The following is a 17,595-nucleotide window of genomic DNA, read 5'->3' as shown; positions in this document are numbered from 1 at the left end:
CCTCAGGCCACCTTCTGGTGGGCCGGCAAGGACAGAAATAAACAAGCCAGTGCTCGGTGGTGACCAGGGCCAAGGGCAGCAGGCCTTGGTGACATCACAACTAGGGAGGGCCACACTGATCAGGGGCCCGTGGGGGAGTACCGGGCAGTGTCCCAAGGAGGGGGTGTGCCTGGCGGTTGGAAGAGCAGCACGTAGGCCTGAGGTGAAGGGGCAGGGGGAACAGTTGGGGTCAGGGACGTATTGGGGGCCTGGATCTTGTCAGAGGGAGCCGGGAGTCCCTGGACGTTGGAGCAGAGGAGGGGCAGCAGTGACTTGTGACTGTCACCTTCTCCGGAGGGGCTGGGCTGGTACTGGGAGATGCAGGCAAGCGGGTTTGGACACTGCTGTTGCAATCCAGGCAGAGGACACTGGCTGCACCGGAATGGTGGCCGTGGAGGTGCCCCCGGTGTCAGACACTGAGTGTAATTTGAAGGTTGAGATCAAACCAGCAGGATTTGCCCACAGACGGTGCATGTGGAGGGGACCATTTGCCGCCCCCCACCCCCGCCATACTCCACACCTGGGTCAGGTGTCCTGTTACACAGTCACCGTATGATCCTGTGTCTGAGGCCTGCCTGTGCTTCTGCCCTTAGTGTGGAGGCAGCTGGGGTTGGCCTCTGCTGACCACCACTGCAGCCTGCAATCCAGTGCCAGCCTGGCACATGGGCAGCCCTGGGGTGCCCAGTAGCTCTCACCTCCAGGGCTGTGTACCCCACCCAGACTCGTCGATACCGTCGTCCTGGATGGGGCAGGGTCAAGGGAAGCAGCCCCCAGGGGCAGGTGGTTTCCCCAGCTGGTGTGGGGGGTGCTGGCAAGCTTATAGGCGAGTAGAGGGGAAGGAACGATTGGGAAATACCCCTCATCATTGCACGGAGGTGTCCCCAGGGGGCAGGAAAAGGTGGTGAGACCCCCCACAGACCCAGCACCCCACTAGAGGCTGTGAACCCTGGGGGCAGTGCCAAGGCAGCTTCGAGGGTCCCTGGGAGCTATTCTGGGACCATTGCCCTCATGGCCTGTCCCCCTCCGTGATCCAGGTGACCAGCCAAGACAAGGCTCCAGCTGTCATCCGCAAAGCCATGGACAAACACAACCTGGACGGCGATGAGCCAGAGCAGTACGAGCTGGTGCAGGTTATTTCAGACGAGCGAAGTAAGCTGGGGCCAGGGGGGGCTGTGGCGGGAGGTGTAGCCCCAGGCCCCAGGCCCAGGCCCACATCCCAGATCACGGGCAGCAGGGTGGGCGCGGCCTCTGTGCGCACACACCTGCCTCTGGACGGCCCTGACACCCCACTGTGTCCTCACCACCTGCCCCGGCTGCTGGGCCTGTCACATGCCTTTCCCTGGGCATGAATCTGGTTCAACGCTGGCATCATTGAGGAGTGAGGAGAAAAGGCTTTTTCCTGGGACAAGGCAGCGGGTTGGCCCAGCCCACCGGCCGTTCAAAGGGACACTTCCTGGCTAAGATGGGAGACGTGTGTTGTAGAAAGAATCGTGACTGCCATAGACCGAAGCAGCAAATAGGTTACAGTCCACACTCATGTGACACTGAATTAGTCCGTTCTGGCTGCAGTAACCAAGTACACAGACGGAGTGGCCTATAAATGACAGACATTTATTTCTCCCTGTTCTGAAGGCTAAAAGTCCAAGGTCAGGGTGCATCGCGGTCAGGTGAGGGCCCGCTTCTAGATCACACTGTTGACTTCCGCTTGTGTTCTCAGGGAAAGCGGGGAGGGAGCTCTCGGGAGCCTCTTTGTAAGGGTGCCATCCACCTCATGGCCTCATCATCTCCCAAAAGGCACCCCCTCCTAATCCCATCGCCTGGAGGGGTTAGAATTGCACCCTGAATTTGGGAGGACGCCAACATCCAGCCCACAGCAGAGGCCACTAGGGGTCATCTCAGTATTGTAAACACCGGGAAAAGGGGTCTTTGTAGCAGAGTCGGGGCCAGGTAGCCGGAGCTCAGAGGCCTGGGGCACGTTCCTTAGGTCCTCGGTGCCCATGTTCCCACGATGGAGAGGAAGTGGCCAGTGAGTTTATATGTACAGCATGTGCGCGTGCCCTACGGTTAACTAAATATTGTCAGCACTGTTTCCTTTTCCACGGAGCTGCTTGCCCACACCCCGCCGTGGGGCCAGACAGTTAGTAATGATGTCACGATCCCTAGAAATTGTTTTCTAAATCTTCTCTCACCGTCTGGCACCATTTTGGTGGCGTGGGCAGGATAGGTAGGACCCCCACCTTACAGAAAAGGAAGACTGAGGCCTAGATAGGTTGAGGACCTAGAGTAAGAGCCACACAGTGGACGCAGGGGCATACATTCCTGCCCGGCAGTGGGGCACCGCGGGCTCCAGGCCGGAGCAGACAGGTGGAAAGCAGGAGCCAAAGTAAGGACCTGCGGGTGCCTGGCGCCCAGGCGGCCTGGAGGCCTGCCCTTCTCTGGGCCCCAGAGCCCTTGTCCTGAGTAGGGCAGGATTCCGGAGGGGTGGTCAGGTTCTAGAAAACCTACTCGAGCCTGAGATCCTGATCAGCAAAGGTAGCGGTGGGAGAGGGGCGGGGGGGGCAGGACGGATGACCCTTTGCCAACTCCATACTGAGGTGGGGACCCCTGGGTCAGAATCCTTTTTAAACGAGAGTTGTTAGGTGTCATCGGGACCTCAGCAGAGTCTGCCCTCGGACCAGTGTCATTAAGAGGGGATATTGGTGGCCTTGGAATTGGGTTGGGGGGGTCTCAGGGCTCTGGCTCAGACCTGCCATCATGGGGGCTCTCAAGTGGTGGGGTGTCCCCCATGGCCCACTGAGCGTCCCTCTCCCCCTGCCCCACCAGAGCTGAAGATCCCTGATAACGCCAACGTGTTCTACGCCATGAACTCTACTGCCAACTATGACTTTGTCCTAAAGAAACGGACCTTCACCAAGGGGGCAAAGGTCAGGCATGGAGCCAGCTCAACCCTCCCCCGTATGAAGCAGAAGGGACTTAAGATTGCCAAGGGCATCTTCTAGCTGGTCCTTGGTGCTGGCCAGCCACGGGACCGCCCTTTCCAGGGTCGAGCTGGCCGGGCAACTAAGCACTTGCAGACAACAGTGGCGCGGGCCAGGCGGGCACCTTCTGCCCAACCTGTGAGCCCAGGCCACCCCCAGACTGCAGTTTCACCCTGAACTTCTCCTGCTGCCGGGATTGACGCCTGCTGGTCGTAGGCTGACCTGGCCTCCTGTGGACCACTCGCTGCCTTAGGTGCCTTCTGCTCTCTGGAACCAGAGGACTAGCTGACTTTGCCAAGGAGCGCTGCCAGTGGGTGTGGAGCCCTGCATGCCACCAGGCACTGCCTTCTGTGCACGTCCCTTATACCTTCCAGGGGTGGGTCACTGCCACTTACGCCCATGGGCACCCCAGGGCATCCACTCATCCACTGGGTCTGACCACTGCAGTTCTCTCCTGTGCCCTCAGACACCGGCCGTGCCCTTCAGGAGGGTCCCGGCCCCTCCTCCCACCACTCTAGCCTTCCTCAGGCTGCACCAAAGATTCCATCATCAGGGCCAACGGAGAGTGAGCGAGTCTCGCCCGACCCCACCCCAGCCCTCCTTCGGGAGAGGAGAGAGAGACCATCGTCATGGACCACACGCTTCACCGGTGGGTGAGGACGGTCTCAGCCAAGTCCCATCGACGTCAAATCTCATGACACAGCAAGTGCCATTCTCCACTGCATCCCTGGCCACACGAGACCACACGAGACGGGGTTAGTGGGAAAGGAGGACTTGGGGGAGGGGAGTGAATATTTGTATAAAAGGCAAAAACAAAAAATGTTTACCAGTTGGGGAGGGGCAATATTTATTTGTTGTAAATAGCAAATACTAGACTTGAATATTATATTAAAACCCTGTTTCTACTATAGCCTGGGAATTATGGTTTTGTTCTTTCATTTCCTGTGCTGACTCTCACATTCTGTGTACAAATCAGAAATCTGGCAGGGTTATCAGTGTATTTTCTTCAGGAGAAGCGAGAAGGGCCAGCCGCCCCTCTCTGGTTCCGTATGGAAACACACAAGTCCCCCTTTTACAGAGCAGATGTTGACCTGGGTGTCATTCAGCTGGGTAGTGAGCTGTGACAGCTCCTCAACCCCTGGTATTAGAGCTTGGAGGTGCTTTCACAGGACTTAGCAACCACCTCTGCAATTTGGGTGTCTTTAAAAATAACATTTGTGACAGAAGATGGTGGAGTAAGAAGCTCCGGGGGTCAGCTCTCCATGGAAACAACCATTAAGCTGGGGGTGGGGGTGGGGGGTGGAGAACTATCAGAATCGAAAGATTTGGGACTCTGGAACCATCACACACAACCACCGGGGAAGTGGGGGCTTGATGAACGGCCATGCTGCTGAACTTGCACAGGTAAGGAAGTCTCTGCCAGGTCACACGCTGACCTCAGAGACCAGGGCACAGACGCTTCAGTGACGGCACACGACAAGGAATACAGACTGTGAAAATAATTTGGAAAAGTCACTATAGAAATGGAAGGAGCCACCCCTGAATAGGGGAAGAACCTGATTTCCAGAGTTACCACATCGTAATACCCCGATATCCAGTTCCCAACAAATGACAAAGCTTACAAAGAAACAGGAAATGGGCTCATTCCCAGGAAAACAAATTTGATGCGTTGTCCCAGGCATTGAAATGACTGACTGGGTCCCGACTGCAGGGCCTTTCGGTGTGGGCCGCACGTTACTACCGACTTGACAGAAGTAAAGAGACTTGTAAAAGTACTAGGCACATTTGTCTGTCAACAACCTACACTGGAGTATTATTCCAGAGGAATGGAGCTCCGATCCATGCTACAACAGGGATGGACCCTGAAAACATGATTCCACTTTATAAGAAATAGCTGGAATAGGCAAATTGAGAAAGAAAGTAGATTATCGGGCAGGGGCAGAATAGAACGCAGTTATTGCTTAACGGGTACAAAGTTTCTGTTTGGGGCGATGAAAAAGTGTTGGAAGTAGATAGTGGTGATGGTTGCACAACAGTGAATAGAATTAATGTCACTGGATTAATCAGCATATTTTGTTATATATATTTTACCCCAATGTTTCATTTTTATTTATTTACCAATTTTAATTTTTTATTGGGGAACAGTGTGTTTTTCTAGGACCCATCAGCTCCAAGTCAAATCGTTGTTTTCAGTCTAGTTGGGGAGAGCACAGGTCACTGGCCCATGTGGGAGTCGAACCGGCGACCTTGGTGTTATGAGTACTGCACTCTAACCATTGAGCAAACCGGTCGGCCCTACCCCAATGTTTTAAAAATAACATTTGCAAAGACCATTTCCTGACCCAGGACGGTGGCTGCCTTTCTACAGCTTTGGAGGAAGAGGGAACATTTTCTATTTGTCTTGTGGTTTCTGTTGACCACCAGTTAGGAACTTGTAGATTTCAAGTTCAAACTGGAATTCCGTCAGCACTAAGTGGGGGTGGGGGGTTGTAAACAGATCAAAAGGTGCGACTAGGGAAGGAAAAGGCCTGGGACAGTATCAGCCAGTGGTCCGGAGTCAGGTGGGACTTAGCATCCTCAGTTCTCTCAAGGGGCCCATGGTCGACCCTGTACCTGGATTGAAACCCTCCGAGGATCCTTATCTCTGTCCTCAGAATTCCTTTTCCTGCTGGTTTCATGTTCAGGGAAAAGATTTGTGCTGCAGCTCTTAAGGCTACAGCTGGACCTTGTTGCATAAGCATTTCTGCTCCCTAGAAACCAGGATTTCCAGCATCCCTGAACTCTGTACAATTAATTTCCCCCAGAAACACACTGGAAGACCTCCCGCCTCTCTCTGCCAGGCGCATGGTGGCCACTCATCCCAGCTGGGGTCTGATGAATTCCAGGTGAGTGCAGGTTTGCCAGCATAAAGGTGCTGATTCCTGCCAGTGAAAGGAAACCTTCCCTCTCTGGCCAAGCTGAATTCCAGGGCTGTGTGGTTCCGGGGTCCACAGTCTGGGCAATCACCAGTTTATAGGCGCAAGACATGTTGGGATGGACTTGGCCTGAAGGGTAGCTGGGCAGGAGCCCATAACGCTTGCAGCACCCTGGGATGGCTGCGTTTTTTGTCCAAGCCTGCGCTTTGGTTATGTCACAGGGAGGTGGGGGTGTAAAACTCCTGTGCGGAAGGTTGAAAGATGCATGGGAGGGGGAGGAATACCACCAAGACTGCTGACCTGTGGGCACGGCCTCAACAACGAAATACTGACACGTGTCCGTCAGGCTGGTAAGCAGACACTGTCCTGAGCTCATCTGAGTGTCCTCCAGGCGTTCATCATGACTGGAGCGCAAGAGTTAACACCTGGCCCACCAGGAGCCTCCAGGAGCCTGGACAGCCTCCAGCCTGCACCTGCGGCTGTATTTTCAACTTCGACCCCTGGATACAGTCTATAAAGGCAGAGCCAGATGAATTGCCAGTGACCCTGAATTCTTCCAAGTGGCTGCAGGTGTCCCCGGGACACAGCAGGGTACACCTCTGCCAGGGAGGCCTCCATGCAGCCCAGGCACTGAGCACACACCTGGGTCCTGGCAGCTCCAGCCATTGTGATGGCCTAGCCATCCAGGGACATGATTTCCTGACTGACAGGCAGGCAGGACTGTGCTTCCTCCACCAAGAAAGAAGTGCCACGCCCCAGGGCCACTCCAGGGCCGGAAGGAGACACTGGGGCTCGAGGCGTTGATCCTGCAGCACCGGGAGGCTCGTGGGAGCAGACCCAGCAGGCAGAGACGCTTGGAGAAGTCGTGTGTGTATGGGACCCTTGGTGCGTCCTTGGGGCTAGTCACCCGCAGAGGCCCGCGCTCAGCAAGGGTCCACCCCCCTCAGTCTTTGACGGGGAATCCTTTCCCCATACCTGAGAGCCCTTGACTAAGCCCAGAAGCTCAAGGCAGCCAAGGTGGTCAGAAGCCAGCTATGGGGACAGAAGCAGGAGTGCAGCTTCCAGGTTCTCAGCCTCACGTGGAAAGGTGCTGGCTCAGGTAGTAAATGGCCATCAACTGTGATCGGATGGCCATCAGCTGTGGCTAGTTGGCCGTCAGCTGTAACTAGTGAGCCATTGGCCACTAATATAACTGCTGTGGATACAATAGCAGCGGATGGTGGGTGGCAAGCGTGGATTGCAGTTAGTAAGGGGTTGGTTGATTGGTTGGCAGAGAAGCGGCTGGCGGATTGTGGATCGTGTGGCTTCTGCTTCCTGTGTCTCCAACCCAGCTGCCAGCGAGAATATAGTGGTATGACTCCCCTATCTATGGCTCTGTTGGGGTTCCTTTTTGGCCTCACCGTGTCCTGCGTTCTTATGTGGGGAGCGGGACCAGAGACCCTGCATGACACATGGCGCAGCGAGCAGGGTGCGGTGTCGGCCGAAACTCTCTGAAAGGTAATGGAGCAGTTTACATGTATGACCACTCAGTCTCAGGAATACCAGGAGGAGCAGCTGCCGGAGAGCTGGACCCCCGCGGAGGGGTGGGAAGACGTGGTTCTCCAACCAGCGTAGGCCGGAGAAAGCGAGGGTCGTTGCGGCCCTGTGGGCTGGGAAGTGCTTGCTGAGGCAGCCCGGATGTGGGACTTGTAGTCCCAGGAGGAAACGTTTGCTGAGTCCTCATTGGGAGATGCGGGTGAGGTCAAGGTCATCCCTCACCCCCAGGACAGCCCTGGCGAATGACTCTGGACTATGAGAAATTGCCTTCCATCCCTGATTTGGTGGATCGCTTGACTGTTTGCTTGGGAACGTACCACCATGCATTGGAACCAGTGGGTTTGCTTCCTGTGTCTCGACCAGCTGCCAGCAAGAATATGTAAGCATCTTGGCTGTGAGCCACTGTTGTTCCAGCATGGTGCCCTGAGAACCCTGGCTGTGCCCAGGAAGTCTGGATGTGCCCAGAGAGAGTGGCAGTGCCCTGAGAGGCCCTGGCTGTGCCGGGGGAGACTGGTGATGCCCTGAGAGCCCTGGCTGTACATGAAGAGACTGGTGGTACCCTAAGAAGCTCAGGAAGTCTGGCTGTGCCCAGAAGGACTGGTGGTGCCCTGAGAAACCCTGGCTGTGCCCAGAGAGCCTGGCTGTGTCCAGGATATTGCATTCACCTCCAGGCTCCTCGCACAGGGCTCCTCGCGGAAGATGTTTGTCGCGTAGATTGTGAGGCGAGACCCTGGAGGGTGAAGTATGGGGATGGAGCCAGGAGTGCAATTTCCAGGCTCTCGCCCTCAATGTGGAAAGGTGCTGGCTTGGGTAGTAAGTGGCCATCAATTGTGATCGGATGGCCATCAGCTGTGGCCAGTTGGCCGTCAGCTGTAACCAGTGAGCCATTGGCCACTAATATAACTGCTGTGGCTACGCTAGCAGCAGATGGTGGCTGGCAAGAGCAGATTGCAGTTAGCACGGTGGACTGCAGTTAGCAAGGGGTTGGTTGTTGGTTGGCAGAGAAGCGGCCGGCGGATTGTGGATCATGTGGCTCCTGCTTCCTGTGTCTCCAACCCAGTCGCCAGCGAGACTATAGTGGTGTGACTCCCCTATCCATGGCTCTGTTGGGGTTCCTTTTTGGCCTCACCATATCCAGCATTCTTGTGTGGGGAGCGGGAGCTGAGACCCTGCATGACACCAGCCCAAGTGCCCCCCTCCCCCTCCGGGGGTTGGGTTTGCCCCTGCTCAACTCTGCAGCTAGGGCACAGGCCTTGGCTCCCCAGACCTGTCTCCATCTGTAGGCTGGAGACGGAGAGTAGCCAGCTGATGTCCTGCAGCTGCCCCCACACATACACACCCAACAGGCTGAGGTGGTCAGGACTCCAGACCCTTCTCTCTGAGACCTCACCCCCATCCCACAGTGACAAAAGAATGGGGGAGGAAGAGGGAAGACCTCTCCCATGTCCAATGTTGTGAGCTCTGGGGTCTCAGAACTGGGTTTGAATTCTTGCTCTGACGGCCTGGGGCATGTGACCCCTCCCAGGGCCTTGTTTCCCTCTAAATATCTCTGTATTAAACTGTCTCAAATGAGGGGTTCCCAGTGCTCACCTCACATGGCCACAGTGAGGTCAGGCTGGTTAAGCCCTCGGTGAGGTTGGTGCCAAGCCCCAGATCGCACAGAGGTGAACATGGCCCCAACTCTGACCTCTGCCTCCTGCCCCCTGACTGCCAGAGCCATTGGGCACCACCCACAGCCCTCTGCCCGGTGGGGCACCCAATGCCCGGCCCTTTTGCACCCTTTGACATTCCAGTGTGGGTCTTTATCGTCTCTTTGACTTGGATCCAGCTGGAGGCAGAATCCATTTCTCCTCCCAGGCCAGTTGCTCAGCCTGGTTAGAACGCAGGCTGCTCTTCGCACCCCAGCGGACTTGGCCACGCTGGGTTGCACTGGGCCCTGTACCAGTGCTGCGATGGTGACTGAGGCCCTCCTTCCTCCAGCTGGGTCGTGGGAACAAAGGAAGACTCCAGGTTGAGAGAGATGAGGCTTTATTCAGGAAGAGCCAGGACGGAGGTGGGCCCCGAGGTCCCACCCTGTGGCCCCTTAGAAGCCGATGGCTACGGGTACATGAGCCGCCTCAGAGTCATCTGTGGGGGGCACGGGGGCGACCTCAGAATCATCTGTGGGGGGCACGGGGGCGACCTCAGAATCATCTGTGGGGGGCACGGGGGCGACCTCAGAGTCACCTGTGGGGGGCACAGGTGCAGCCCCCTGTCCAGTCACCGTGGGCAGTGCCTGGTAGGTCTGGGTCCAGTAGTGCAGGTAGTTGGTCCTCAGGTGTTGTTTCATGGAACTGCCATCCATCTTCTTGTTGATCTCCAGGTAGTTGCCATTTTCCACGGTGTAGGGATACCAGTGCGTGGGCACGCTTGAGGGGCCCATGTTGGGGTCCCTGCAGAGGAAGAAAAAAGGCTGGGTGGGGGCTGGAGGCTCCCGGGAGGCTGGAAGGCCGGGCCTGCCTGGGCAGCCCTTAGCCCTCGGTGCTGAGCCAAACCACCAGGGCACCTCACTGGGTACTGGCAGGGCCCAGCCAGCAGCTCTTATCCTCACACACAGATGGGGGTACTGAGACTCAGGGAGGGTAAACGTAAGTGAGGGGACAAAGCCTGGCACCCAGGCCTCCAGGGCCACGGTGACAGGAGGCCCTGGGCTCAGCCTCACCCTGCCTTACCCAGTTCTGGCAAAGTTGGTCCAATAGGCGATCAGGGTCTTGGAGACAGTTCTGTCTTGCGCCCGGTAGCCCAGGGGGGTGGCGAAGGGCTTCCCAAAGACGTACTGGATGTCATCCGCGTGGTCGGCCCCCACCCACTTGGGGTAGACGGGCATCCGAGAGGGGTGGGAGAACAGGTAGGTGTAGGTCTTGGCACTCCTGAGGAGGGACGGGGAGACCACCCAGGTTGGTAGGGTGCTCACCTGGGGCCACCCAGCCCAGAGATGAGCCCTGGAGGGTGGCCCTGAAGGGAGCAGGGAAGAGCGAGGAATTCCCCCAGGACCTGCGATCCTCACACCCAGGAAAGGGAAAGCTGTGGGCCAAATTCATGGATTCATGGGTTCTATGATTTCAGTCGCATTTGTACTTCACAAAACATATTGAGGCGTCTTCCTCCTATAATTCAGTATCAAGAAAGATTTTTTTTCTCTGCTAGTGAATTTGCATTCTTCATTTAATGGGACAAGGTACATGCCCTCAGATGATAGGAAACTCAGAGCTGCAAAGCTTTCATCCTAGTCTTCTAGGTATAATTTTATCTTCCCACTTTTTAAACATTCCTAAGTAATTTTTTATTTTCACTGGCTGTTATTAGTATATGGAGGTTTGCAATATGGAGGTTTGCTTTGAAATTTGACAAAGTCAAAACCCCCAACAGAGACCATCATCCAGCTTTCTCTCCTACACAGCATGAGGGATGGAAGGTAGTCTGAAGAGATTTGCAGTGGGCAGGACTGTGTGAGGGAGGGTTTAGTCAGGGACCCTGAGCCTGGGAGCTGCAGGGGGTCTTCTCAAGTCAGGCCTGGACAAAGGGGATGGTGCAGGCCCACGTGAAGACCCCAGCATGGTGTTCCCGGCCTCCCAGACCCCTCTGAGCTGCCCACCCTCGAGGCCTCGGTGGGCAGGTGCAGGACCCCAGGTGGGCCCCCCGCCCCAGGTCCTCACTTGGCGTTGGCTCTGTGCTGGGCCAGGGTGATCTGTGTGGGCACGAGGAAGAGAACGTCTGTCTCAAAGTCTACCACGGTCTTCTTCTTGGCCTCCTGAGACGAGTCTTTGGCCCAGGGTGCAGTGTAGATGTCAAAGGTGCTCTTGGCACCTTTGATCCCCTTGGTGATGGTGAGCCCGCTGACCAGCTTGAAGAATTCCTCCCTGTGGAGACCGAGCCGGCACTGGACCCGCCAGCCAGTGCCAGTGGGAGGGGCGCTGCACCCCAGCCCACGGAGGGCTCCGGGCAGCCCCTCCACGGCGCTGACACCCTAGCTGCTGCGCCGCCCCCACTGCCCCCTGGCCCAGGGAGCCCCCGAGCCCTGCCCCCTCCGTACTCCGTGACACTCTGCTTGTCCTTATCGATGGCTGGCACGTCGATGCTCGTGAAGATGTGGCCGTCCATGTTGTTGGTGCCCGCGATGTAGTCGATGTCGGCAGCGTTGGCGAACAGGTTGACGGGGTCGTCGGGGAGGAAGTCTCCGTCCACGACGGGGAGGAAGCCCAGATAGTGCAGCATGGGGTCTACGAGGGGGAGCAGTGGGTCGTCGCGCCTTCCAGGGACCACCTGCTCGGCCCCCAGCCGCGGCAGGACGCTCCCACCTCCTCTGATGGAGACCAGCGTCCTCCGCCTGTCACCACTGACGCTGGGGCAGGATAACTATGTCGTGGGGGCCCCCTCACACCACAGGTGCTTAGCAGCTTCCCTGGCCCTGACCCACTGGATGCCAGTCACACACCCTCCCCAGTGTGGCAACCCAAACTGTCTCCAGACTCTGCCACGTGGAGCCTGGGGGAAAATCGCCTGGGACCGAGAACCACTGGGCTAGAGGCCAAGTCTGTCCTCGCATGGCAGTGGACACCCCGTTCCTCGCCCTGTCCTCTCGTCAGGCCTAAATCAGGAGGAGGAAGACCTAGAAGCAATGAAGGGGCAATGGAAAATGGGGCGTCCATGCTCTAGTCTGGGTTCTAGTCTGTCGGCCAGAAACTGCCCTCCAGACCCCTGAACTGACCCCAGAAGGACCGTATAGCTGGCTCGGGGCAGGTGGATGTACTGGCCTCTATCAGGCCCAGCCTGGTTTCCTCCAGTTGGGGACATGGTTGCTTTGCATTTGGGGCCATATTGTCTGCTTTGGTTCTGTTCTGCCTGGCATTTGGGGTTTAAGTAGATGACATGCAAATGAGGTTTCCGCATTGTACTTTGCCTTAGAGGAATGAGGAAGAGAGAATTCTAGCCTATTGGGCTAATGACATGGACACTTTGGCTAATGGGGCCCCCTCACCTTCCTGGGGTACAGAGGAGCAGAGCTGGAAGGGCCAAATGCTACAGCAGGTGCTCAGTGAGTGAGTGTCGAATGAATGAGTGGAGGAAAGAATGAATGTTCATCAATACAAAGGCTGTTGCTCGGGGGTCCCTAAAACTGTGTGCACACGTGCCTTGTCAGAAGGTGGGCCCAAATGTTCACCAGCTTCTCAAAGGGGTCATGACCCTTCGAGGACAAGAAGAATGAGTGCCCTTTCCTCTCCTTATAGCCAAGGCCACTAGGCCTGGTGGCATGGAGCAGCCTAGGGACAGCGGTGACCTGGTGACAGGGCCAGGCCTCTGTCCCGGCATTTGCTCTCTTCTGCAGGAACATGGCCCTCCCCCCACCCGGAGCCCCCGTGTCCCCCGCCCAGCAGCCTCTACTCACACTCCATGCCTGCCAGGGGCATCTTATAGGCCAGGGTCAGGGCACGGGGGTCAGTCACCTTCAGACACTTGGCCATCTTGGCAGTATCCTCCAGTGGGCAGCCCACCTTCTTGGCGATCTAGGGGTTGGGGGGAGGCAGGTAGGTGAGGCCCGTGCTGGGGCAGAGGACAGTGGGGTACAGGCCAGAGTGGGAGCGAGGAAGTCCCCTCCCCCACCCACTGCAGCTCCTCCTTACGCTTTTGGCCCAGAAGAGCGGGTTCTTCTGGATGGCCCAGGGGGTCAGCGCCACGCCGCTCTGGCTGATGGCTCGCCGGATAAGGCCCTTGTTGTGGGGAGAGAGGATCTGCACGACACACAGAGGTGCTGTCACCAAGGCCTCGCCTCACCTGTCAGCCTGGACTCAGCCAAGCCCAGCGGGCCTGTCAGCTCCAGCGCTGCCCCTCCTGGCCCCACCTGCTCTCTCCCACACCCATGGGGGCAGGCCCTCCCCTCCTGGGGTCCGCAGACCTGCAGAGAGACGCTGGCACCTCCGGCTGATTCCCCAAAGATGGTGATGTTGTTAGGGTCCCCCCCGAACGCTGCAATGTTCCTCTTCACCCACGCAATGGCCATGTGCTGATCCCGGAGGCCGTAGTTACCTGGGGGCAGGTGAGAGCACGTCCTTCACTGGGGACCCTCGGCCAGGGCCGGGGGTGGGATGGGGAAGTCCTCCATGCGTGGAGCCCCGAGTTGAGCCCCAGGATGGTGCACGGTGGGTCCTCGGGAGGCTGGTCGGGTGGCGTGCTGGAGGGGCTGTGGGGGCGGGAGGGCCAGGCGGCTCATGTCCCTTTTCCTGCCACAGACCCTGCTGTCCATCTGTCCTGCGGCTTCTGTGTCCCCCTGAGACACAGCTTCAATGTTTCGTCTTTTGTCTCTCTCGCTCGGCTCACTGTCCCTACTCCCTGGACCCTCTCTCTGGGTCTCAGTCTGTCGGTCAGCTTGTCTGGCAGCCTCTTCTCTTTCGCTACAGCTGCCGAGGGGCTGCTGCATCTCACAGCCCGTGTCCAGCTCCCTGGCTCTGCGAATAGGATTCTGGGCCTTTCTGGGGGCTGTCAGGAGTTGTTTGGGGATGAGGGGCACTGAAGGGTGTCCCCGCTTGGCTCCCCCACACCCCTGTGCTCAAGGCGCCTGGCAGACCTGGCAGATTGGGGTCCCCGGTGCTGAGGAAGCCCAGTGGCCCGACGCGGTAGTTGAAGGTGACCACGATGACATTGCCCCTTGCGGCGATCTCCTCCCCGTCATACAGGTAATTGTTGAGGAAGTTGGCCCCGTGGCCGGCCCCCATGAGGAAGGCGCCTCCGTAGATCCAGATCATGACGGGCAGATTCCGGGAAACTGAGGCAGGGGAAGCAGGCCGGGTGACCCCAGGTGCCCCCTGTCACTCCCCTCCCCCCTCAGTGTCCATTTCAGGGAAGTTCAGCTCTGGAGCCCCAGACACCACCCGGGGGCAGGGCTGGGGACTCTGGCTGCCTGGGGCCTTCCTGCAGTGTGTGGGGAGCTGGAGGGGGCGGGAGGGTGAGCAGACCTTCCTTCTTGCCCTGGGGGACCCAGATGTTGAGGTAGAGACAGTCCTCCGCCCCGTAGGTGTTGTCCTGAGTGACAGTGGCCTGCAGACATCGCTTCTTAAAGTCCTTGGCCTTCAGGGTCCCTGTGGGTGACCGGGGGAGGCTCGCTTGAGGATGGCAGCCCCCCCACATGCCATCCCCAGCCACAGGGCCTGCCCAGCACCCACCCGCTCCCACCTTGCCAGCCGGGGTGTCGCTGGGGGTTCTCCAGGGCCTTGGGGGGAGCGGCAAAGGGGATGCCCTTGAAGATGTCGACATAGTTGCCAAAGAGACTCAGCTTCTTGTTGACGCCTTCCACGAAGCCTCCTTCTGTGTACACTGCGCCCAGCTGCGAGGAGAGGCGGGCAGGCTCAGGTGAGCTCAGGCTGGATGGCCCCAGCGGGTTCGGGGGTGACCCGAGCAGGCTCCCCAGACACAGCTTCCAGGAGGGGCCAGTCTGCACCCGAGACCAAGACCTCTGCTACTTGCCCGCTTACTGAAGGAGCGGTTTACTGCCTTCCTCCTCCCCAGGGGTGTCCTGTCTCTGAATATCAGAGGAAGCTGGTTCAACCAGTGTGGTCCCACTTGGGGAAGCCTTCCGACAAGGACGGGAGAGACGGGTGGTGACTTGGATCTGGCTGTGGCCACCTAGTTGCGACCACGAGCCTCAGTTTCCCCATCTGTAAGATGGGTGGCAACAGTGTCTCCCTCATGGTCTGTTAGCTTGTCCAGCTGCTGGCAGGGCTAGAAGCTTCGTGTTCACTGAAGGTTTCATGTCCAGGTGTGAGCTACCTTAGCCAAGGGGCCCTTCTTTCTCCTCCCCTCATCTTCCCCATGGTGTCTCGCTGGCCAAGGGGTGGGGGCCCAGCTCCAAGTCCTCACAGCCCCTGTGGCCCCTGCTGGGAGAAGCCCCCGCCCCCCAGGCCATCAGAACCACCTCGGTCTCTAGCCCTGGAGCTGACCTGGCCCCACGTGGTCCAGTACACCCAGTCCTCAGCAGTCCTAGGGGCTGGAGCTCAGGGACTCCTTGTCCCTGAAGGGAACAGTGGCTTTGAAGTCATTCTGCTGGGGACTGACTGTCTGACCTCAGGGCCAGACCTTTATCTCCTCCCAGTGCTGCCTCCCGACCTGTCCAGGGTGGCTGTGGCAGGTCATAGCTTCCTCACTTTTGCCTACACTAAGTTCCATGTGGGCAGCCCTGCACCCCAGGCCCAGACAGGACCCTAGTCCCCCTGCTGTGCTTAGGCAGGAGTGGTGGGGTGGTGGGTGCCACTGGAGAGAGGAAGGGCCAGAAGCAACACTTGCCAGGTGCCTTGGGGCTGGGGCAGGGGGCCCAGAGGCAGGCATAGGCCTGACCCCTCTCTCTCTCTCTCTCACCAAAATGAGCCTCCTTGTTCCAGAGACATTTGTCCCGACCAGCCTCCCTGGCTACTGAGATGGGGTAGAGGACCAGGTCAGTGCCTCAGGGACTCGGAGGCACTGTGTGACTGAGATTGGTCCGAGGGCCTCAGGGTAGCAGAGCCAAGGACATGGGGACCCTGGCCATGCTGGCAGTGTGGGGAGGGTTGCCACTGGCTGCTGGCATCGCTGGCTGCTAACACAGCATGGTGATCTCCTGATCCTTTCAGCACCCAGAAAAGGACCCCTCGAAGAGAGTGACCTCTCGGTGACAGAAGGGGCCCAGGACCAGTACCTGACCCTCCAGGGTCCAGGGCTGGGTCCCAGGGGCAGCAGGGGTGCAGAGAGCAGGGTCCGAGAAAGCAGGATGAGGGTGAAGAGACAGGCCAGAAAACGGCATGGTGGGGGTTGGGGGGTCCCCTAGTCAAGCCTGCGTGTGGCTGTTGGGGTTTCTGTGGTGGCAGTGCCTACCCACAGGAGGGCAGTTAGGAGGGCAGATTTTATAGGCGCCCCAGAGGCCTCCCAACTCTCATCCTGGAAGGGACTGGCCACTAGCAAGCTGATGAGTGTAACCCCCTCTTAGAAAAAGGGGGTTATGCTGGGAGCCAGACTGGGTAGAGCTACACAACTTCCAGACTCCGTTCAGTCACTGGGGGCTGTGTGATGTTGGGCAAATTGCTCGTCTGCTCAGGGCCCCCGTCTCCCCTTCTGTAAAAAGGGGAGGGCGGCCGGATGGCTCAGTTGGTTAGAGCGCAAGCTCTGAACAACAGGGTTGCCGGTTCAATTCCCACATGGGATGGTGGGCTGTGGCCCTGCAACCGATTGAAAACGGCAACTGGACTTGGAGCTGAGCTGTACCCTCCACAACTAGATTGAAGGACAACGACTTGGAGCTGATGGGCCCTGGAGAAACCTTTCCCCAATATTCTGTTCCCCAATATTCCCCAATTAAAAAAAAATGGGGACGACCTCGACATGTTGTCTGGGAGAGGAAGGAGCCAGAAGGGTGTTGTGGGTGAGTTGCCAGACTAAGAAAATAAAAATTCAGGACGCCTAGTTACATTTGAATTTTAGATACACAGTGTATTTTTTAATTTTATATATTTTTTTAGCATAAACGTATCCTCAGTACTGTGTGGAATATACCTATACCAATCATTATTTGTAGTTTATGAAATTCACGTGTAATGGGGCGTCCTGTATTTTATCTGCTCCTGAGTCATCATTATGAATGAGAATGCACGAAGCACAGAGTAAGCGCCCAGGAAGAGCTACTATGATTGGTGTTGGTTCTTTCTCAGGCTGGCTCTTTCTGCCCGTGACTCGTCTGTCTTCCCTCCACTATGCCGGTCCCCACAGTTTCCAGATCCAGTTAAGGGGGAAGAGAGAGGGGCCCCTGCCTCCTCTGCTGGGTTCTCACTTACCTTTGCCGCGCTCACTACTGCTAAGCAGCAGGTGAGGCTCAAGACGACCAGCTCCAGGCGCCCCATGGTGTGTGCCTGCTCTGGGTGGCCTTGTCTCTGGCCCTAGGCTATTTATGGGGCTGGAACTGCTGGGAACCCGAGTTGGCAGCTGCCTGCAGAGGGTCCCTGTCCCCTCCTCCTACCTCTGCCCCTCTCTGCAGGCTGGCCACTCTCCAAGCAGTGTAACTGGGGCCAAGAGACAGCTGCCGTTTTCAGCCGGGCTCAGCCTGGGCCAAGGTCATGCAGGTGTGTGCACAC

The 17,595-nt window shown here is 57.7% G+C and overlaps 2 protein-coding genes across 7 annotated transcripts in view; one reads left to right on the top strand and one right to left on the bottom strand.

The window, feature by feature from the left end:
* RALGDS (ral guanine nucleotide dissociation stimulator) overlaps positions 1–3,927 on the top strand; it is a 43,438-nt gene extending 39,511 nt beyond the window's left edge. For all 6 annotated transcript variants that reach the window (XM_033123426.1, XM_033123425.1, XM_033123421.1 and 3 more), the window contains exons 17-18: positions 1,074–1,188; positions 2,863–3,927. In XM_033123426.1, coding sequence (XP_032979317.1) covers positions 1,074–1,188; positions 2,863–3,038 — 291 coding nt within the window. In that variant the 3' untranslated portion in view covers positions 3,039–3,927. The remainder of the gene's footprint in view (positions 1–1,073; positions 1,189–2,862) is intronic.
* A 5,571-nt stretch (positions 3,928–9,498) lies between these two features.
* On the bottom strand, positions 9,499–17,368 carry CEL (carboxyl ester lipase). Its single transcript, XM_033123604.1, has 11 exons — positions 17,299–17,368; positions 14,675–14,825; positions 14,458–14,580; positions 14,070–14,267; positions 13,401–13,531; positions 13,129–13,236; positions 12,894–13,011; positions 11,541–11,727; positions 11,164–11,367; positions 10,180–10,377; positions 9,499–9,900 (listed from the first exon to the last, which is right to left on the bottom strand). Exons 1-11 carry the CDS (start codon positions 17,362–17,364, stop codon positions 9,552–9,554), a joined length of 1,833 nt encoding a protein of 610 aa, XP_032979495.1. The 5' UTR covers positions 17,365–17,368; the 3' UTR covers positions 9,499–9,551.
* Between the last annotated feature and the right edge of the window lie 227 nt (positions 17,369–17,595).

The sequence above is a fragment of the Rhinolophus ferrumequinum genome, chromosome 12, assembly GCF_004115265.2.
Source record: "Rhinolophus ferrumequinum isolate MPI-CBG mRhiFer1 chromosome 12, mRhiFer1_v1.p, whole genome shotgun sequence".
NCBI classification, from domain to species: Eukaryota; Metazoa; Chordata; class Mammalia; order Chiroptera; family Rhinolophidae; genus Rhinolophus; species Rhinolophus ferrumequinum.
This window is presented reverse-complemented; position numbering and strand designations above follow the sequence as displayed.

Coding starts and splice junctions, on each gene's coding strand:
- CEL (XM_033123604.1), bottom strand. CDS start 17,364: ATGGGGCGCCTGGAGCTGGTCGTCTTGAGCCTCACCTGCTGCTTAGCA. Junction 13,012..13,128: donor CGCTCTTCTGGGCCAAAAGC/GTAAGGAGGAGC, acceptor CCCAACCCCTAG/ATCGCCAAGAAGGTGGGCTG. Junction 10,378..11,163: donor CAGCACAGAGCCAACGCCAA/GTGAGGACCTGG, acceptor GTCCCTCCTCAG/GAGTGCCAAGACCTACACCT.